This window comes from Monodelphis domestica, chromosome 2, assembly GCF_027887165.1.
Source record: "Monodelphis domestica isolate mMonDom1 chromosome 2, mMonDom1.pri, whole genome shotgun sequence".
NCBI lineage: Eukaryota > Metazoa > Chordata > Mammalia > Didelphimorphia > Didelphidae > Monodelphis > Monodelphis domestica.
The window spans coordinates 378,072,237-378,095,168 of record NC_077228.1 but is presented as its reverse complement, the minus strand read 5'-3'; the positions used below and the strand labels follow the sequence as shown (position 1 = coordinate 378,095,168).

General features: G+C 36.7%; 1 protein-coding gene and 1 non-coding gene across 6 annotated transcripts in view; one reads left to right on the top strand and one right to left on the bottom strand.

Moving 5' to 3' along the window:
* Positions 1–8,836: 8,836 nt before the first annotated feature.
* On the bottom strand, positions 8,837–12,737 carry LOC100022534 (uncharacterized). Its single transcript, XR_008916644.1, has 3 exons — positions 12,583–12,737; positions 9,725–9,781; positions 8,837–8,998 (listed from the first exon to the last, which is right to left on the bottom strand). It is a non-coding gene; the product is annotated as an uncharacterized LOC100022534 (transcript).
* An 18-nt stretch (positions 12,738–12,755) lies between these two features.
* The window catches only part of TUBE1 (tubulin epsilon 1), a 34,543-nt gene continuing 24,366 nt past the window's right edge, over positions 12,756–22,932 (top strand). For 2 of the 5 annotated variants that reach the window (XM_001379191.5, XM_007484446.3), the window contains exons 1-5: positions 12,756–12,938; positions 13,066–13,139; positions 16,799–16,851; positions 18,242–18,287; positions 21,467–21,582. In XM_001379191.5, coding sequence (XP_001379228.3) covers positions 12,914–12,938; positions 13,066–13,139; positions 16,799–16,851; positions 18,242–18,287; positions 21,467–21,582 — 314 coding nt within the window. In that variant the 5' untranslated portion in view covers positions 12,756–12,913. Of the gene's footprint in view, positions 12,939–13,065; positions 13,140–13,181; positions 13,481–14,792; positions 14,856–16,798; positions 16,852–18,241; positions 18,288–21,466; positions 21,583–22,932 lie in introns of those variants that run through there. The other 3 variants (XM_007484448.2, XM_007484449.3, XM_007484450.3) reach the window with 3 other exon arrangements.

The window sequence follows — 22,932 nt, the reverse complement described above, 5'->3', positions numbered from 1 at the left end:
CACTTAATCCTGTTTGCCTCAGTTTCCTTATCTGTAAAATGAGCTGGAGAAGAAAATGGCAAACCAATCTAATATCTGACAAGAAAACCCCAAATGGGGCCAACAAAGAGTCAGACAGAAATGAATAATACCACAAATTCATTTTTAATTTGGAGAGTTGAAGGTTCTTAAGCAGTGGAATTATACGATTGGATTTATATAGTAATGTGTACAATGATTGAAAACCAGAAAGATTATTGCAATAGCCTGTATGACATGTGTATATATAAAGACATGTACATGAGTGTATGTGGAAATATACTACTTTATTATATCATGTTCTATTCTTGATTATAAACTATCTGAGAATAGGAACTATCATATTTACCTCCCTATCTCAGACCTAACATTCTACATATAAGAACCAGATAGTCCACATTTATCAAATTTAATTTATTCATTTCAGGCAAGGGAATACATCAGAGATAAGGGAGGTAACATGGAAACTCCTTGACCAGATTTAATTTGGGGCTGGGGTAAAGTCTATCATAATCTTTATTAAATATAATGAGTTCCAGATTGGTTCCAAAAAGCTTTATAGAGTTGTCTCACCATGATACCACAGTATTTAAACATGAGGACCATTTTGCCTAACTGATTACAAAGAATTTTAGTGCCAGCTGAGGTCTTTCCAATAATTTGTTCCATTCTCCTTAATTCACAACTGGAAAACTAGATTCTTAAGAAATCAGCTTGCCCCAAGTCACAGAGTAGTTCATGGTCCATTGGTGGACTGGTGGATTCCAGCATGATTGGAAGCAGGATGTAGGCCTCAAGTCCAAGACCAGCATTTTTCTAACTATATACATTTATTGTCACTTAGAAGAAAACGTAGCAGATTCTTGGCAGTTGAGTCTTTGTGATTTGAAAGAGAACAAGATTTTTCTCATTCATCTATCTACCACATTATGATGATTTTTCAATTACTACAACATAATATAGGTATAATCTGAGAAAACTATGTATTGAGCAATATAAGGTTATAATAGCAAAAGGAAATAGAAACAAAGTTAATGCCTATGAAAAGAATCCAATTTGAAATATGTTGGATGGGTAACTAAAGACTGCATAGAGAACAGAGTAGAAGAAAATCATTTCTAATTTCAAATGAATTCAGACTACTCATACAGATGTAGTTTCCTAAGAATGAATCATTAAAAAGAAGACGATACCTTGAAATAGTCACAGGAACATCTATGGACCCTATTCTGCCTTTAGCAATGTCCTCACTTCCCTTTTCTTCAGAGAAAATAGCAGCTAATACGCACACAGCCAAATCCCTTGCCTCCAATAGGTCCTTCAGTTACTAAGGCTCTAAAAGCATGATCATTCATCCAGCAGTTATATGTTGACCAAATTTAACACACTATGCCCTCAAGTTATTCCTCGGGTGAGGTGTATGACTAAAGAAGTTCCCTAATCAATTTGAGCTCTTTATGGTGAGGAATCTTTGAGGTCAGAAAGCCCTTCTCCATAGCGAATATGACTTTTTTTTTTAACCTCATGGATGCCTAACCAAAACAAGCATGCCTGATTGTTTTTCAGTGTCTGGGAATATCCCAAGATTATTGGATTTGCTGGGCTTCTTAGGAAAGCAATCAAGCTCTATGCCAGCCTATAAGAGGGCCAACAAATCAGCTCTCACTTCCTTTCCCCTTTTTCCTTTGCACCTTTCTTCAAGAGTGAAGGTAAGGAGTAACATTGAATGGTTGTTTCCAGGCAGAGAGATACACGTAGAGCCACATGGGCTTCCACAGATGAGTTCCTAGGATTCAAACTCCTGGCTGACAACCACCTTTCTGTTTCACTGCATGTAAACATTTCAAGTCCAAGAAATGTCATTAGCAGATATCTAAGAGACAGAGAATCAGGAGGCTTCTACTGTATTATTCAGATTTCTAAGTTACTTTAACATACTGTGGGTGTAATTTAGGAAACTACAAATGTATTGAGCTACAGAAAGGTTGTAATAGTAAAAGAAATAAATCTAATACCTAGGAGAATGATCCAAATTGAAATGGGAAGCTCAACTGCTTTCAAAGGAAACTGGCTAGACCACTATGAACGGATGCAGAATGGAATGATTAGAATTAGGAAGAAAATGTACATATCATAAAGAAAAATAGCTTTGAAAGACGTTAAGACCCTGATCAATGAAATAACTAAGATGTCAAAGGCCAGGAGATACTTACTAGTTGTGTGACCCTCCCAGGGCAAATCCCTTAACTTCAGTCTGCCTCAGTTTTCTCAGTTGTAAAATGGAATATTAGAACCTAACTCTCAGGTAAAGAACAATTTGTAAGTGTTTAGCATACCCCCTGGCAACATAGTAGATGCTTAATGTTTATTTCCTTTCCTTCCTATTTAATCATTAAACTTTGAGTTTGTTTCTTTTGCATCTCTTTGTAGTCCAGTCACACAGCTAGTATGGATTTGAGATGACACCATTTCTTTTTTTTCGTACTTTTAATTTTTATTTGGTCATTTCCAAACATTATTCATTGGAAACAAAAATGTTTTCTTCCCTCCCCACCCTCCCACCACCTCTCCCATAGCCCACGCGCGATTTCACTGGGTATCACATGTGTTCTTGATTCAAACCCATTTCCATGTTGTTGGTACATTTCTTCTTTTTTTTAATTTAGATTTGTTAACTCTCTGCCTGCCTCCTCTCCTCAATTATAGAAGACATTATTTAACAAACAGATATATGTATATATAAAACTGTCTTACTGTTTCCATTTATCAGTTCTTCCTCTGGAGTAGACATACAAAAGTCGTGTTTAAAACAAATATTTGTTGTTGTATATAATGTTCTCTTGGTTCTGCTCTTTCCAATTTATACAGGTCTTTCCCATGTTTTTCCAAAATTAACCTGCTCATCATTTTTCTATGGTACAGTAGTATTATATCACAATCATATGCCACAACTTGTCTAACCATGAGAATACTTGAAACCAACTGTTCCAGACTCCAGGTCTAACAGTCTTCTTACATTGTGCCTCTTTCTTTTTAGTCTTAAATTCTTCATAATATTCCTGAACCCCAATCTCCAGGCAGAGGCTAAGGAGGTTTGATCTCTATCTAGTTGCTTCTTATTGGCAGAATGCCATGTTGGGTCTGAGATGCAGATGTAAATAAGACAGCTCCTACTCTCAGGTATCTTACACTCTCTCCCTTCCTCCTGCCCCTCCACCCTCCTTGAGAAGACAATCAAATTGATAATAGATTATACATGTGAAGCCATGCAAATATATTTTCATATTAGTCATGTTGCAAAACACAAAATAAAGCAAGAAAAAGGAGGCAAAACAAATTTTGCTTCAATATATATTCAGAGTTCATCAGTTTTCTCTGGGGGTAGAGAGCATTTTTCATCATTAGTTCTTTGGAATTTTCTTTAACTGGGTAACAGTCTTTCACAAGTGATCCTTGTTACAATATTGATGTTAATGTGTACAGTGTTGTTTCTGCTAACTTCACTTTGCATCAGTTCATATAAGATTTCCTAGGGGTTTTTTTTTTTTTTCCTGAAACCATCTTATAGCATAATAGCATTCTATCACAATCATATACCACAACTTTGTTCGGCAATATTCCCAATTGATGGATATCACTTCAATTTCCATCTCTTTGCCACCACAAAATGCTAAATAGTTTTGGACAAATCATGTCCCTCCCTTTTCTATGATCTCTTTGGGTTAGAAACCCAGTAGTGGTATGGGTGGGTTGAACACATAGTTTTATAACCCTTTGGACATAGTTCCAAATTGTTCTCCAGAAGGTTTGGACTACTTTACAACTGCACTAGCAGTGAATTATTGTCTCGATTTTCCACATCCCCTCCAACATTTATTTTCCTTTGCTATCATGTTAGCCAATCTGATAGGTGTGAAGTAGTATCTCATTTTAATTTTCATTTCTCTAATTAGTAGTGATTTAGAGCATTATTTTTCATGTGACAACTAATAGCTTTGGTTTCTTCTTCTGAAAACTATCTGTTCATATTCTTTGACCAGTTATTAATGGGGGAATGGTCCTTATTTTTTATACAATTGTCTCAGTTTCTTATTTGAGAAATGATGCTTTTGTCAGAGCAACTTGCAGTTTTTCCCCTTTGGGCTATATTAGGTTTGCTTTTGCAAAAGCTTTTAAAATTGCATGCATTAAAATTATCTATTTTATTATTTCCTGTAATTTCCTTCATAATTCTTATTCATAGATCTAACAAGTACATTTTCTTGTCACACCTAATTTACTTATATCATTCTTTATGTCTAAATCATTTATCCATATTGACCTTTTCTTGAAATACAGTGTGAGGTGTGGTTTATGCCTTTTCAAACTGCTTTCCAGTTTTACCTGCAATTTTTGTCTAATGTTCAGTCCTTTCTTCAAAAGCTCAAATCTTTGGATTTATCAAACACTAGGTAACTATTGTGTGTTGTGTACGTAATCTATCCCATTGACCCACCAATCTATGTGTTAGCCAGGACCAGATTTAATTTGATGATTAGTTTTTTGTAATATAGTTTGAAATCTGGAACTACAAAGACTGTCTTTTCCTTAACTTTTATTTTCATTGATTTCCTTGATATTTTTTGTTCCAAATTAATTTTATTTGTCTCTAGATCAAGAAAATAATTGGGATGGCACTGAAAAAGTAGGCTAGTTTAGGAAATTGTCATTTTTGTTATATGGCTTGGCTCAGTCATGAACAATCACTATTTCTCCAATTATTTAAATCTGACAATTTGCAAAAACATTTTATAATTATGTTCATACTGTTCCTGGATTTATCTTGGCAGGTTTAATATACTCCCGGGTATTTATTTTCTATGGTTATTTATATTTATATTGTCCACAGTTTGTGTTTGGGTTAGGTTATGCTCAGAGGTGAGGGACTTAAACTACAAAAAAACTGCTTTTTTTTTTTCTGAGATCTACCTGGGGATCTTTGCCTTTGTTCCTTCCAATATTCTAAAATCCAAAGCCAGGGATGGTCACTGCCCCCTCCAGCTCAGAACTTGATCTATGAGTGTAGTACTAGTACTAGTCTAGTACTTCTCTCCATTCCTGAGCCAGGGCCAGGACCCTCTAGCATGGCTGCCACCACACACACACACTCTTGCCCTCTGCAGTCCTTCTGTCAGCCATAAGCATCATGATACTCACCCCTCTGACCTGAATTCAAAACCAGGAACTCTGCTCTCCTGAGAATGAACACAACCAGCCCTCTTGTGATCCACATGTGCTCATTGACCTCCTCACCCATAGTCACAGCCTAAGACCAAGTCTGGTCAGCAGGCCCATTTGAGCCCCTTCCCCTGGTCAGCCACCTAACCCCCAGCACAGTCCTTGGGGCAAAAGCTCTGGAAGCTAAGACTGACACCTAAATGGCAGCCTCCAGAGTCCCTTGTGGTATCTTTGTGGCATATTTACTTTGGCCAGTGATCAGATAGCTCCTGACATTCTACCAAGTTGTCTTAAAATGGTCAATTGCTTTACCCCAATCTTTTAGTTATTTCTGCCACTCTAAAATTCACTTTGAGGTATTATTTAGTTTGGGGAGAAATTTGAGAAAGTCAAGTAATTTCCTGCCCTATTCCTTCATATTTCCACCTATTTTATCCTTTATCTGTTAAATTTATCCAAAACATAAAAATGAGCATTGAAATTTCCTGTCACTATGGTGTTATGGTCTCTGTCTTCTTATAGCTCTGTAAATGTTTCCTTTATGAATTTAGATGCTAGGGCATTTGGAGTATATACATTTAATTTAATTATTGGTTTGTTGTCATTGTCTAAGGTTCCTTTTAGCATAATATATTTTCCTTGTTTATCCATTTTTACATTTCAATTGTTTGCTTTTGCTTCATATAATAGCATGATTCCAACTCCCATTTTACATTCACTTAATCCATACCAATTTTTTCCAGCCCTTTGTTTATATATATATATATATATATATATATATATATATATATATATATATATACACATACACATATATGTGTGTACACCTTTTAAAATGTTTAAGCAACAGATTGTGGTTTCATTTTCTAATCTGTCACTCCTTTTTACATTATTGGGTTGTTTAATCCATTTAATTAATCCATTTAAAATTATTAGGTTTATATTTTCTTCCATTTGCTTCTAATGGTAGGTTTTTCCAAATCAGAATTTTCCCCCCTCTTCTATAAACACAATACTTGGCTTAATCTATTTTAGGGAAACCCTATACCTGGTCTCTTTTCTGTATCCTCAAGCCTTCTTCCCTTTTCTACACACCTTCCACAATACCATTTTTTTTGTTTTGGAATTTTCTTTGTTTTTACCTAGTTTAATTCCTTTCCTTTTTCTCCTTCTCTATTAACTAGAATTTCCCTTCTCTTCTTCAACTTGTTTTGTTATAGTAATATTTCATTTTCTGTATCTTCAAAAAGAATTTTTCAATTTCTTCCCTTTCTATTCTAGATTTTTATTCTTTGATTCACAGTACTAAAACTTAAGTCTTTATTCTCTGTATTCCTCTTGGCTCAAAGTATTTGAGTTTTCTTCCTCCTGGATCTTTGGTAATTTCAGCCTTTTTCCCTTATTTTCCCCTATCACTCATTTTCTGATTCCCTCTTGTTTGATAACAGTTTCTCTGTGGGCTGACAAGACCTCAAAGAGTCTCAAGCCTTCTCATTCTAAGCAATTGGCTTCTAGGGGGATGAAACTGGCCCCAGTTTGGATGCTAGGCACTTTGCCTCAAGCTTAGTGAAATGCCACAGCCATATATATGTCCTATTCCCTCTGTTACTCAATTTTCTGGTGAAACTCTATTGTAATAAAAAAAAAAAAGAATAGCCAAAAAGTAAAATGGAAAAAAACTATCCAGGTAGGAGCTGTGGTACAACAATCTCAGCAAAATGGCAATTTAGTAACTCTTATTCATACTAATAGTTATTTTCTTCTATATAGGTATTTCTTAACTATATATTGGCCCTATTTTAACTAGACATTTCTTCTCTTTCTTCCCTTCCAATAATAATTGACAATAGATAACCGTTATGAACATCCAATGGTGTCACCTCTTTTATTTGTTTACCAGATCATAAAATGATGCTGGCCCATTACCTTGACCTAGTCAAACCTCTACAAAAGCCTTATGATGATCTTCACCAAAGGAGCGGCTATTTAGGATGCATTTCCTTGCTGCTCTGAGCAGGTGGTTTTCTCATTGTTGCATAAAGATTGACAGGAACATCAGTGATTGTCAGACAATGACTTCCAGGGCATCTTCGGAGTTGCCTACATAACAGAGGAAATGACATCTATTTAGCTACCTACCAAGAAATAACATTATGAAGTGCTAAAATCTTACTACTCATTCTCCTTTCTCAAGTCAGTTTGAATTTTTAAAAATACCACTGGGTAACACAGAAACCACTGATGAGGCAGAAATCAGATGTATTCCAGCAAAACTGGCTACTGCTACCTATTTTAATCAAAGGAAACTGATAAAAAATAAAAAAGGCAGACTTCCAGCTGCTAATTGTATAAAGGCATTATGTTTACCAAATGACAATCAAGTGTGTGGATGTACATATAATATAGGTGCTTTTATGAGCATGCATTTTATATCTTTTAAAAATCATTCCAAAATCAAAACAGAACTGATAGGATACTTGGGAGAAATCCCCAAACTGAGCATAATATTTCATGAAATATTGATCATCTTAACGCTACCTTCTAAAGAGAAACAAAAAAGCTAATGATTCAGTGATGATTAAATTTTATCAATTTTCCTTTGTTCTACCAACAATTTCCATTAGCCTGGGCATTATGATGACATTAGCCAGAGCTCAAATTTGTACCACAACACATTGTAGAATTATCAGAAATAGGCTTACCTGGTTGGTGGAGTTTCTTTCCTATACCATGCAGCACTGGAACTCAGGCCAGGTTCAGGACCAATTGAAGAATCTCCTCCTTCCACTGGAAACCTCCTTGGCTGAGTACCAAACCGAAAAGGCATAATTCACTGAAAACCTAAATTAAAAATTAAAAACCATTGGTCTTTTGTCCTTTAAAACTTTTATAATTTGCATTATAAGCATGATAGAATCTATATTATTTTAATAACTCTCATGAATATATTTCTCATTTGTCTATGATTATTCTTATTTCAGCTCCAGTGACAAGTAATCAATACCACAGATAAGATTACTCTTTTTAAGACTAATAAAACTTAAGTTCATATGAACTCTAAGTAATTTCAATGTGCCTTTAAATGTAATTTAATTTGTTCATGACTATTTGAAAATGCTCCCTTTTATCTAAAGCCTAAAGCTTCAAAGCGAAAAAGTACCTGATTTTTCCCTCTTCTGATTACTATAATTCTGGCTATGCCATGCATTTGGCACTAACATATGCTATACTTGTATTATAACTTATCTTTTAATGTGTATGTTATGTGTTGCTTGTCCAACTAAAATTTAAGTCCCTTTTGAGCTGAGACTCTATTATTAATATACTTCTTTGTATCCCTAGCACTGAGCATATTTAATATTTTTGTTGATGATGATGATGATAATGATGATGAGCTGAAATTATTTAAGTTTAAGAGTTTAAAAAATTTTAAGTGCACAAGGATTTTGGAGAGGTCCTTTTTATTACTACATACCCAGTGAAATGTCGTATTTTTCCATGGTTTAAGTTTTCCAGCTAGTTAAGTTCAAGAATCAAGTGTCTTTTTTGAAGGGAGTAAAACATGGTTTTGGCTATCTAAGCCAAAGATACAAACACTTACCAAAATAAGTGAAGTTTGATTCCTGTAGAGGCTAAATAAATCAAATGCTTCTACTCTCCTTCCATAGGAGGATGGAATGTGCCAAAGGAAGGCTGGTCGAATGAGCCAGTGACACCCAGAAATTATGACATCAGAGAATTCTTTCACATAGTTTCCTACCTGCTAAAGAATAGAAGTTTTCATTCTGAATTCATGATGGGAGCATTAAACTGAAAAGATTTCTGTTTAGCTAAGAGAGCTAAGTGTCCTTAAAAAGATGATTGGGGTTTTGTTATCCTTTGCTTCTCAAATATTACCAAATAGGAAATGGTCAAACATAATTAAGGCCCTTATCAGATATACAGGCCTTTAATCTAAATCTGTGTTCCAGATCTGAATCTTTTCAATTAATACAAAAGTTTAATTTCAATTAACACAAAAATATATACATGACTTCATATTCTAGTTTTCCTAGTTCTTTTCAGTTCCTGTCCTGCCTGATGGCCCTAATGGCCCAGTCATAATCATCTTACCCCACTCCCCATATGGCTTCAATTCCCCAAACTTCTCACAGTAAGATAACCCCTCATAAAATCAAGAGCAAATTATTTCAATTTAAATACTATTAGAAAAATGAATATAAACACTTCTTCCAGTAAGCAATCAACTAATTTTAAGGATGTTTATTAAAGCAATCCCAAATTTTTCAGAATTAATCTATTTAACCCTTAAAAACAAATACATTTAAAACAAACTTTATTTCAGCACAAGTGAGAACTAAACTTTCTAATGTATAATCCAAGTTAAAAATTTTAACAAATTTCACATTAAGTTTTTTGGCATTCTCATTCTATTTTCACATGACATGCTATAGGAAACTCATCTTACTCAAACTGCTCACAGTCTTACCTCCACTTTCTTTTTTGCCTTAGTAGTTTGACATCTGTGAGCAAGTTAATCACAAGTCTGGTTGGTTAGAAAAAAAAAACAAAAACACCTGATTGCATAATAATAGTCCAGATAAATTGAGATCACTGTAGGCCATTGTTAGCTAAAGCATTGGGCCAACTTACACTCTAAGTCAGTGATGGCAAATAGAGACCAAGTGCCCAAACTGCACCCTCACATGATGTGGGCCAATCCCTTACCCCAGACCAGGGAGAGAGGAAGCCCTCCCATTGGGCAGCTGGACAAAGGGGAGGGTGAAGTGAAAAATGTCCTCCAGCACAGTGGAGAAAGGGAGGGGGGCAGCCCCTCTAGCACATGTGCCATAGGTTTGCCAACACAGCACTAAGTCCTTACATTGATTAGCAAGGTTTTCAATGGATTTTATGACTAGAAAATGATCCTTTAAAGTACAAAAACAGCTTTTTGTGAAAATAAGATATTGTCTTGTTTTCCCTTTCTGCCTATTCCAATACTACACTGATAAATGCATTTTAGTAACTACCAGCAACAATTAAAGCAATGTTTTGAACTAATTGTGATTTCAGAAATTTCAAATGAAAGATACTATAAACAAGTATGAATTAATCATTAAACTGTCTTTTCTGAACTCCCTACAAAAGTCCCTAAAGAAGTCATTCTACTCCAACAAAGAACTAGAATTAGGCATTTGAGAACAGGAAGAGAAAGAAAGAGAAATACAGTATGAATCTTGAAAGGATAAAAAATGGTGAGCAAATATTACTCATGATAGTAGTCTATAGGACTAAGAAGAGAGTAGTCATTTCTTAAGTACAAAGAAACACTAAATGGATTTTTTGAGCAGCAGATGGTTAATAAATGTTTGGGGCCAATATCAAAGCACTAAGTGTATTTCCTATAATTAAATGCTAGAAGATGCATAAACACATTAAGGCTCTATCAAAACAAAAAGATGATCCACTTTTCTAGCATCAATATAAAGAAACTGCAATAAAAAGAATAAAAATTCTTTAGGAAGAATTGGTTAAAAGGCTGTTTTGTTTTGTTTTTTAAGTAAGGAAATTGGAGAAATGGAAGGTAGTTTAGGAAACATAAAAGTGTATGCATATGTTTATGTATGTGTTCCAGAGGGGTTTCCTGAAAATATATTTTCAAATTCTGCACAAAACAAAAATCTTTGTTAGTTGTCCTCAGCAAGTCTTGCACTATGAGAAGAATTCAATGAAATAAAATGCTGGTTGCATCAATTGATTCACATTAAGCCTATACCTTAAGGGGGCAGAGAAGGAAACCACAGAAAGTTTCTAGGTATACAACCTTGACAGCATACTTTCATTCTATCTGTAGCTGAACTGGTAAGCATGGCAAAGGTTCTCTCTGACCACAACACCCTCACCTCTGTTGCTTGAGAATTTAAATTAGAAATCTAAATTTGCTTTTTTTCATTCACCATGTACAGTGAAATTTTAAGATTTTAATTCTTCAAGTGGGCAAAAATATTCATGGTTCTTTAGAACCATGTATTTGTATAGGTACAGTTCTTGACTGTTGGGTTTCAGATGACAAATATGGGGGGAAAAGACAGCCTCTACACTACAGTTCTATACTACTACTAAAAGCCCCCCTCAAGATCACTGGGTTTAATATAGAAAGGTTTGTCTTAATCACTTTCAGCATGGATTTTTCAAGATGACTATCATCATCATCATCCTATTTTTGAATAGCAATTCATAGTTTTAAACATAATTTTACACATATAATTCCTCTTTAAGTAATCTTGGAGGTAGCCTGGGAAGGTATCCCCATTTTATGGATGAGGAAACACGCTCTGAAGGGTTAACTTGTATAGTCATAAAATTTTAAGTGATAGGCATAACTAAAAGGATTAATTTTCAACTTAGTGTTTTTTCAACTCCATATTGCCTTCTATTTTTTTTTAAACCCTTACCTTCTGTCTTAGAATCAATACTATGTATTAGTTCCAAGGCCAAAGAATGGTAAAGTCTAGGCAATGGAGTTTAAGTGACTTGCCCAGGGCCTGAGGTCACATTTGAACCTAGGACTTCCCATCTCTAGGAAGGGCTTTCAATCCCCACTAAACTACCTAGCTTCCATCTAGCTTTCTTTTTTCTTCTTTTCTTTTCTTTTTTTTTTTTGACAAATCTGTGACTGCTTTCATCCCGGGAGGAACCCACTCTCTCCAAAAGACCAGCAATTGTTCCTCTATTTGGATTTTGAGTAGCCTTGGACCCTACAAAGCTTTTACTGGTACTGGAAACTCTGGATGAGAAAGCGCTTTGTACCAAAACTGATCCAATAATCCATCCTTTTAAGGAGTTAAGGAGTGCTAGGAAATCAACAGACCACTCCCAGCTGGAGGATAAGAGGAACTGGCACTATCCTATTAGATTAAACCCGAGCCTCCAAGTTATTTCAAGGGTTACACTCATTGGGGCGGCTGCCTCCCAGGTTAGGAGTATCCACAGGTCCCAAAAAACAAGATCTCCCTCCCCGTTCCCCCAAAGGGGGGGATTCCCCCAATTCGCTTTTCTCTCCGCGACCTTCTAGTTCGAAGCACCCTACCCTCGCCATCCCCCCGCCCCAATTCCTCACACACACTGCCCCCAGACCCCAGTTGGTCAGTCCGCTTCAATGTCTTTTATCCGTTGGGGCTTGTTAGGGACAAAAGATGCCCGCCCAGGTTGGGGCTGATAAAACCCTTGTTGGGGACGGGGTGGCCGCGGTAGGAGGAGACCTCCTTCCCCAAAGAGGAGTGAGACTGAGGACCAAGAAGGAGCAGGTGATGGGCGCTATCAACCAAACCAACAGTCTTGAATTACCCGCTGGTGCGGGCTCTGGAAACTTCCGACACTCCGACCTAGACCTTGAGGACGCTGCAACTGGAAGCCGGGCGGGGGCTGCGTGCCTGGTCACTATGGCAACAGCTAGGACGCAGGCGCCCTCGCGCCGCCTTCCCGCCCGAAAACCGTTGCTCCGGCCCCGCCCCCACTCCCGGTCTACGTCAGCGTGCTGCGCGCGGCCCTAGAAAAGAAATTAGAAATCGTTCTCTAACGGTTGAACGGCTGCTCTGGCTTCCGCGAGCCACAGGATCCCGGGCTGACCGCGAGCTGTAGCTCGGGCGCAAGCCTTTCCGGCTGCAGGAGCAGCAGCATGGCCCAGTCTGTCGTAGTGCAAGGTGAGCTGCTTCCCCCGCCTAGGTCCCGGTAACCCCGGGGCGGGAGCCCCAAGCTGAAGCTGCACGGGTTTGCTTGCACTAATATCCTGTTCTCTTTCTTCCCGGGTCCGCCACTGGGGACTCGCAGTCGGCCAGTGTGGGAACCAGATTGGTTGCTGCTTTTGGGATCTGGCCCTTAGAGAGCATGCGTCTGTCAACAAGGTAAGGGGCGCCCGTCCCCCGCCGCCCCTACACGTGATTGTTTCCTTTCCTCCTCTGCGTGACTCTTCCTCTGCTCCTGCTCACCTTCACCTACGCCCTCCTCCCTGCTTTGTTCTTATCCTATGTCTCTGGCCCTGTGCTAAGTGCTGGAGATACATGTAGAGGCAAAAAAGAAGAACCTCGCGTTCTAACCTTCGACGTCCAAGCAAAAGAAGAGCAAACAAAAAACGTTCAGCTTGGGTTCCAGCAAATATATATAAAGCGAATTATGATCAGGATAAATAGGGAATAGTTTACGGAGGGAAGGCACTAGAATTAAGAAAAGTTGAAGAAGCAAACTAGTAATAATAATCGTTATTATTACATCATGTTGACATATAATATAATAATTATTATTATTAACATTTATATGGTGCTTTAAGTTCTGAAAAGTATCTAATTTAATCCTTACTGTAAGCTTCTGAAATTAAGTGCTATCATCTGGGTCTCTGTTCAAAGCTTGAGAACCAGGGTTCATATCAGTTTTGGATAACTTACTACCTGTGTGGTCTTGGGCAAGTCATTTTTAATTATTTATTTATGTATTGGTTCTAAGGTAGAAGAGCAGTAAGGGCTAGGCAATGGGGATTATGTGACTTGCCCAGGGTCACACAGCTGGGAAGTCTCTGAGGCCAAATTTGAACCTAGGACCTCCCATCTCTAGGCCTGGTTCTCAATCCACTGAGCTACCCAGCTGCCCCCTGGGCGAGTCATTTTTAACAGTTTAGACCAGTTTCCTCTTTTGTAAAATGGGGGGATTCGACTAGATAATGCTTTAGGTCTCTTCCAACTCTTGATCTCTGGTAAATGGAAATGTAAGTAAGTAACTGTGTGAAGTGGAATCTTGGGGATCTGCACCCCAAAGTCACCCTAATGAGCAGACACAGGAAACTTGGATAAGCTGCTGGCAGAAAAATGCCACTTTTATTAGAGAAAGGGAGAGGACAGGTGCACTGCTCTGAGCAATAGACCTAAAAACAATGTCCAGGGGTATACAAATGAAGTCAGAATTTATAGGAGATTAGCACAGTGCTTCTCTTTTAGTCACCCACCATTATCTGGTGTAGGACACAATGTCTGTGTATGTTATATTTTTCTTTATCTTGTCCTACCCTCCTGAAGTTTTCCCGGTATTCTTGAATTCATGGGAGCATTCCTCAAGTTTGCAATAGGGAGTGAAGATTATAACTTTAGGTTTAGGACTTTTCTCATGGAAATTTTCTATCATCATTCAGCTTCTAACCATTTTAACCTTTTGAATGTTAACTGTCAGAGCTATTCAGAATCCATAATAAGAAAAAGGGGAAAGGGTTTGTGTTTTTTTTTTCCACATTAGAAAATAGAAAAGGGTGCTAATTATGATAATTAAAGGTGTGTGTGTGTGTGTGTGTGTGTGTGTGTGTAGCTGCTTGGGGAGGGTGATTTCTCTACTCTCCATAAAGAGAGAATATTATCTCTTCTGAAGGATACCTAACTTTCACTATTTTTCTATAGGAAGTTGCCAATCTAAGATTACTAATACTAGCTAGTATATGCAGGAGAATAATACATGATTTTTAACCCACACAATCCTGCTGATTTTCACTTCAAAGTTGTATTATTCTCCCACTTCAGGGACTTCTTCATCAAAGAGCTGAAGCATGAAATCAATTTCAGCACCCTCCGAGGTCACAACTAGTAAGTGTCAAAAGACAGATTAGAATCCAGATTTCACCTGTCTTTGAACCCCTGACTCTTGCTATTACACCTCAGGTTCTCAAGTAACATCTGATTAAGATTTAGAGTTCCCAGCATCAAGTAAAGCATATATCTGATCATGCTAAAAGAGGGATTCTTAATCTGGGGATAGATTTCAAGGAATCTAAGAACTCAAAGGGGAAAATTACATTTCTCCTGTGATTAACTTTTGGTTTCTACAGAACACTAAGTATTTTATGCATTTAAGAATATTGTTTGGAGAAGGAATCTATAGGCTTCCGCCCCTATGCCAAATGGGCTGTGACACACACAAAAAAGATGAAGAATCTTGCTCTAGGGAGAAAAATAGCATGCATTTAGCAGATAGTATGGGAGGTAGCCAGTACAGTACAGAGGAAAAAACACTGAATCTGGAATTAGTCTACATTTTCAGTCCCACATACCCAGCTTACTAGTTGTATAACCTCTCTGGAATTCACTTCCTTCCTCTATAAAATGGTAGTTTGGACTCTGGGACCCTGAGGTCCCCTCCAGCTCATTATCTGTGATCTAAGGAACACTTACAAAACATAGAGGATATAGAGATCTGAAACATGCCCTGCTTCCAAGGCATTGGCACATGGCTATGATTTAGGGAACAAGGAAACATTTGATAACAGAACCAGGACAGTAAGAGAAGAGAGACCCTTCCCAACCTCCCAAAGAGGGGTGAGATCCTGGTACATGCTGTCAACTGACCAATAATCTTGATTTACCTGCTGGCCTGACTCTGGATAGAGAATCCTATTTATCTGTCTTTTTCAGTGCAAAGTATTTGAGACCCAAAAAGGAAGTTATCCTTTCTAGGGCAGAAGGGCTGAGAGTTGGAGGTGGGGAAAATCAGGGAGTGCTTCAGGAAAGGTGACATTGTGGAGTGGAGTCTTTTGAAGTTGGGTTGGATTTCAATAAATGGTGATGGGCAAAGAACATTATTATCCTAGAGAATGGTATAAACTAATTTGTCCAAAGTATATACTTATATAGTCTACATTTAGATGTCTACATTTAGTAGTCAAGATGAGAAAAATAAGGCAAAGACAGAAATAGAGAAGATGGTGGGGAAACAATCCAAAAAGTGAACTATCATGGAGTGGAAGGCACTAGAGACTTGAGGAAACTGTAGTCATCAGTGTTATTTGGAGAAATGAGATAATTATAACAATAGTAACAGTAACACCTAACATTTTCATACCATGTACTATATGTCAGGCACTGTGCTAAGTGCCCTTTTGACCCTTACAGTAATCCTGGGGTACTTTTTATTATATAATGTATCCTTACAACAGTCTCCTTCCTGGGAGGTAGAAGCTATTATCCCCATTTTACAGAATAGGAAACTGACAGATGGTGGTTAAGTGACTTGGCTGGGTCACACAATTAGTATGTGTCTAAGGCAGGATTTGCCCTCAAGTCTTCCCAACTCCAGGGCTAGCACCCAAGTGCTTGGTTACCTAGGTGCCCAAGAATGAGGACTGGAATAAGGTTATTGGATTGGGCAATTGAGATAACTTAGTAGCACTTCCTCTTTCTCTCAGCATATCATTTGGGCATAGGTAACATTTTTACATTAAAATATTTTTTATAAATAAAATATATTTAACCAAAGCAGATTGATTCCTCTGTTTTATTTACTCATGTTGCAAAAACATCTTTATGAAGTCCAAAAGCCTCTCTGGTTCTTACTCCTTTAGGAAGAGGAGTCTTGAGTCTTTTGTGAATGTTTTTGATATTTTTTATTTTTTCCTTAAGAGTTCAGTACTCATTGCAGAATCTATTGTGGCCTAATGGTTGTCATTTAAAACTTTGGAAGACTTTTTTGGTGGGTGTATAGAACTTAGATAGTACTTGTATTTACATGAAATGAATTTTTTTTTAATTTTTAGAAAGGAATTTATGATGATGCACTGAAGAACTTCTTTAGAAATGTGGATACTAGGTAAGATGTATTTTATTTTAAGTTCATCAGAATGCATGATGAGTGTGTGGGTGTCTTGTCCCTAAAGTCGGGGTCATAGAATGGCTTTGAACTTAGCTCAAAAGATCTCAGAGCGATGTAGTCTAACGTGTACAAGGAGAAAAGACTTCAGATGTGCTAACCCCCATTTCTCCCATTTTTGCACCCCCATCCTAACCAATAGTTAAATTGCTTATTTCTTTAGATAAAATCTCACAAGTATAAAGGAAGATCAGGCACCTAGTTCTGACTTCCATCCTGAGTAATGTAGAACACCTCCCAATTAAAGTATGCCACAACAAAACCCCAAAATTAAGAATTTGGGGATCAAGGTAACCAGGGCCAAAGTTGCAGTGTTTTTGTCCAATATTCAACAATTTCAATTCAGATATTTATTAATTATAGGAGTGCATGCACACACACCAGAGTGATGTGTTCCATTAGTGAACAATCAATAAACATTCATGAAGCAACACACACTCTGTGCCAGGTAGGGCAGCTAGGTGGCTCTGTGCTATCGATAGAGCCCTGGGCTTAGAGTCAGGAAGACCTGACTTCAAATCCTGCCTCAGATACATACTAGTTATGTATGTATGGGCAGGTCACTTACCTCAATTGGCCCCATTTCCTTACCTGTAAAACGAACTGAAGAAGGGAATGGTAGACCTCTCCAGGATCTTTGCCAAGAAAATCCCAAATGGGGCCACAAAGTATTGGAAACAACTGAAAAACAACTCAATGACAACAATTTGAGCCAAGCATGTAGTAAAGGCCAGAGAGAGATGGCCAGAAACTCCAAAAAGAGTCAATTCTTATCAAATAAGTCTTCCTGGAGACTGAATCCCAAGAAAGGTTGCTAGAATTTATTAAAATATCATTAAAGGACCAATCGATGCAAGAACATTTATAGCAACTAGAGCAAACCCTAGTGAGGCATCTCTTTTATTAAGGTCTCAGCCAAGCAGAGACTGTTGCTTTTAAGTAGCACAAAAGTTGTTGATCTTTGATGCAGGGAGTTCTGAAATCTCAGTTTTGGACCAAAAATGTTAATATTAATATCTATAATTTTCATGTTTCCATATAAGTGTTTAAATTTGCAGAATACTTTATCCAATATATCAACTATATACAAAGACTTTAAGTAAAACTTATGTGCATTTAGTTTAGGTATTTTTTGTCCAGTTTAATTTACTCTGAATCTAATATTTTATTCCTATCCATTCTATAGAATTGAAGTCTAATGGATTATATTACTAATATAGCAATTGTAATGCAATGTAATATAAATAATATGGTATTTTTCCTGTTTTAATTGTTTCCCATTTCCTGTTTTTTTTCTCAATAATCTTTTTGTTCTTTTTTAATCTTTCAGAGGAACTGGTATTTCCAAAGGAAGAATTTGCTCACTAAAAGCACGAGTAAGATATATGTTGCTATTTTTACTTTATGTTTTAACTACAGTCACGCTGCTGTAATTGTCACCAAAATTTAAATTTTCCCATACTCCAACATTAAAACAGGAAAACACAAGTAAAAACATTTATGAACACTCTGCATGTATACCAAATGCTTTCTTTACCTTGGACTTTTTAAAAACTTTACTCATGGCTACAAATTTCCAAATAGATCAGATGATGGGAAAAGAGTTTGTACTAACAAAGGTATCTACACTTTAAGATTTGTTACATCTACTATTGCATGTAAAAAATTCTTTTACAGGTAATATTATTCTACTCCCTGGTTATTTTTCCCAATACAAACTTTTTGCTTTTCTTTGTTTGTTTTTGCCAGGGGGACTAGGGTAAGTCCCATAGCTTATTGGTATAGGTTTGTAACCCCTGCTGTGCTCATTCCTGTTACAATTTAATTGATCCAGACTTAGTCTCCAAGAGCTTGCTGAGAGAATTAAGAGTAATGATTTCCTTGTGGTCCCACAACTATATGCTTCAGGGGTAGAATTTGCACTCAGATCTTCCCAACTCCAAAGTTAGCTCTTCTGTTCACTATACCATGTTGCCTTTCTTGAAACTTAATTTTAATACTATTTCATAGACTTCAAAGAGCTTTTGCATGCATTATCTCACGTGATTCTCCCAACATCTATGAGAAAAGAGTAGGCTGGATAATATTCCATTTTATAGATGAGAAAACTAAGGCTGGAAGTTTTAGTAACTTGCCTATCTGTATGCACAACTAAAATTCAGTTTGAATTCTTTTCCCACTCTATAAATACTGTCTAATAATACCAATACAATAAAAAGGCTATTGTCATATTTTATTCAATTCAGTGAAATTTCATCACTACTAATGATTCATTATAAGCAATGTTTCATTTTCCCCCAGATTTCTTCTCCAACCCTTGTGGTTAGAAAAAAAATATATCAAACACCTGATTTCATTATTCAGCACAAACATAAGGAAGAAGCAGTGTGGATTAGACTCATTAGGAGCTTCATCTCACATGTTTCATTTGAAGTGTTGGCCTCAGAATATCCCTCAGTGCTAATTAGACTGCTTGTCTGTCAGCTCATTAAAAACTCAGACTCAAATGTTTAAGTATTTGCCCTTCTCCTGTCTTGAAGTACCTTTCCCATTTTCACTGATTATGGTAAGATTCTGCAGTTACCCAAGAAGTCATTTATCTGGACTGGGGAGGGGATTGAATCTACCTAGAACAGATAAGTGCTCTCTTCAGGATAACAACTTATCTTCCTGTCCCCTCGTCAGTCATTGTCCTGATTTCTAGGATGGCAAAAGCTAATCTTGACTGAAAACATAGAAATGATGAGAATTCACCCTCTCTGCCCTTTCTCTGGCTTTTGTCCTCCTTCCATCCTCCTCAAGCCAATGTGTTCTTTGATGTTGCTTTTTTTTGTCTCTATAGATTTAAAAAATAAAACCCAAAACTTACTGCTCTTAACTTTCCTTACCAGCCACAGCCCATTCTGAATTTGAGCATTCCTGATACTCATTTTATAAGGTTATACAGTAGAGTCTCCTTATCCAAAGTTTCACTTTCTGAAGTTTCAGTTAGCCACAGTCAACCATGAGGTGTTAGAGGTCTGCCTGCTGAGCACGGAGGTCATCCTCCAATCCCCAGAGGTCTTGCCCCCAACTGGCCTCTTCTGCTTTCACTTTCACTGTTTTTTTGTGGGCTTGGTTTTTTGTTGTTTTTTTTTTGAGGGGAAGAGTGGGCAACTGCTGAATAAAGAGCAGAGAGATAGAGCCTGAGCGCACATATATATGGATCAGCAGATATTCTCTTAAATCCAAGGTTTCAGCCATTGGAGAAAGGTCTTGGAATGTATCGTTAGTGTGCCATTTTCATACATCCTCAGCTACCTAGCGTTGTTTCCTTCTTCTTTTCATTTCTCTTTTTAACCATAAGTTACCTAGTAACTTCCCTGTACATTCACATCGGTTTCTACAGACAATTCCCATTTTTTCCTCTTCTCTGAAGTTGTGGAAAACTGCAGTTTTCCTCTTCACTCTACTTCTACTTCCTTAATTTGTCTTTAGATTTTCATTGTTGAGCATCTCCAGACCTTCATGGAATGCTTTCTGGCCAGGGTTGCCTTCCATTCAGAATTATCTCATTTTTATTTAGAGCAGTGGTCCAAAAATTCAAATCTCATTCTTAGAGATACTTTCTTAGCTAACTGTTCACTTCCCAATTTTTTTCTTCTGTATCCCTTAAGTTCAGTGGATAGCAAGAGTAAAACACAATCTGTGGCCTTCTGGTTTTCAGCTTCTTGCCCCAAACTTTGTAATCTTTGGTAATACTTTTCAGCTTCCTTCAGGCAATATTGTGTCCACAATATTCACGAAGTTTGAATAATTGTCATCTATTGTGAAGTCTTGAGAATTTCTGTTTTCTCTCAGATATATGTCTTGAGTAGTCAACAACGGATTTCTCTGTTTTTATGGAATTGATGCATACTTTCTTCAGTGTCCCTGAGTAGTATCATCAGCTACTCCTTATTCTCCTCTTCTTCTGACCTTCACTAGACAGTCAGGTCAAGTAGTTTCTCTGATTCTTTTATACAGTCCTTTGGAGGACAAATAGCTTATTCCTCAGAACACCACATTAAATCTTATCTTACTGAGAAAAAGCCCCCATCCATGGTGATCAATTACTCCATGACATACAAATAAAAGGGTTAACAGCTTTTTAATTGCCATAAAGTCACTGAGGGTTGAGTTTCAAATACTAAGTTTATTAAAAAGATGTACATTCTTTTGCCATTTGTAATAAGCTTGATCTATTGTTAATAAAGATCAACATATCTTTCTAGCAATAGGAGATTATGCACAAATAAAATGTGAACACGTGTTGAATTTGTTTCCTTTTTGGGATAGGATAAAAATAGACTATCTGATAGCATCCAATTCTTAAATGGATTTTATATTTTAATAAAAGATGAAACATTTCCTCTTTAAATTAGATTTCTGAAACACATTTTCTTAAAGGAACATTTTGATTAAATCTAGAAAGGAAAAAAAATCAAGTTTTAGCCCAAATGTGTTGTTGAATCCATTGAGTAATGAATTTAAAGTAAAATATGTTAATTACATTTTAATTTTTTTTTTTCCTTAGGCAGTCTTGATTGACATGGAAGAAGGAGTTGTGAATGAAATCCTTCAGGGACCATTGAAAGATGTATTTGATAGCAAGCAACTCATCACAAATGTTTCTGGCTCAGGGAATAATTGGTGAGAATATGTAGAACATAGCAGCTGAAACTGGAGCAATCAGCTTTCTTTCTCATACTTGCTATTGCATATAAAATAGGTACATTAAAGAAACTGTTAGTATGAAAGGTCTAGGTTTCTCCCATACTTCTTAAATATTTTGCTTTCTATTAGCCTTTCAGTTCCTAAGGGAATTTGCCTTGACCCCATTTCCTCTGATGTATGAAATACCTAGTCTTTAAAGCTACATAGGTTGACTTGTATTATTAGTGCCTTCTAATTTTTTAATCATTTTTAAACTTAATTTTTATTACTTTCTGAAGAGGGAAAAGAGAGAAGGAAAAAAATCTGAATTACTCTCTTTAGCTAAATATTTTTAAGTATTTTGTTTTTGAAAAATCAATAGAAAAATTCTTTAGAAAATTGATCTCTAATGATCGGATTTTTAGATCTCCTTAACTACTTACCTGTGACATTTGATCTTTAAGATTTCATTCATTAAGAGATTATTACCTTCAGCTAGACCTAGAGATGGGAGGTCCTAAGTACAAATCTGCTCTCAGACACTTCCTAGCTGTGTGACCTTGTGCAAGTCACTTAACCTTCATTGCCTAGCCCTTACTGCTCTTCTGCCTTGGAACCAGTATTGATTCTAAGACAGAAGGTATGGGTTTTTTAAAAATAGAGATTATTACTAATCCCCTTTTGTGATGTAAGGACCTCAAGATTGTCACCTCAGACAATCAGCAAGGTCTCCTCAGAGTAATTTTAGACTAATCATCTGTTCTTACTGACTGCTTTCTTTAGTGGAATTTCTTTAGCACATTTGAGGCTGTGACGGCATCAAAATGAAGTGTCTTTGATTTTAGTAAAGGAGAAAATAGTTCTAAAATTTTTGACAAATCTCTTTACATTTTTTGTCTGTTCATTGTTCTTCCTATTCCATTCTGAAATACCTTTTGAATGATTTGATTTGATTGATGGTCTTGCCAAAGCTTTCTGTAAATGTGTTTTTCCTTTCCCCTTTTTGCTATTTCATGAGACAGTACTGCTCATAATATCCTAGTCATGTCCTGTCTAAAAACTGTGACTCTTAAAACTGCTCAGACTCTACCTTAGAAGATTTGGTTAAGGCTATCCCTTATTCTAACAAATGGAGGTACTTGATCAGGAATTTATTGGGAATTTTAACATTACTCCACCCATACTTAGGCATGCTTTAGGGGAAGATAAAGTTGTAAAACTCCTTACTGAACAATTAAAAGTCCCCAATTTATACTTATAGTGAAGCTAGAACCTTAAGCTAGGTCTATTTTTAGGTCTAATACAAAAGGGTGCTAAGTACCTATAAAAGGTTAAATTAATCACTAA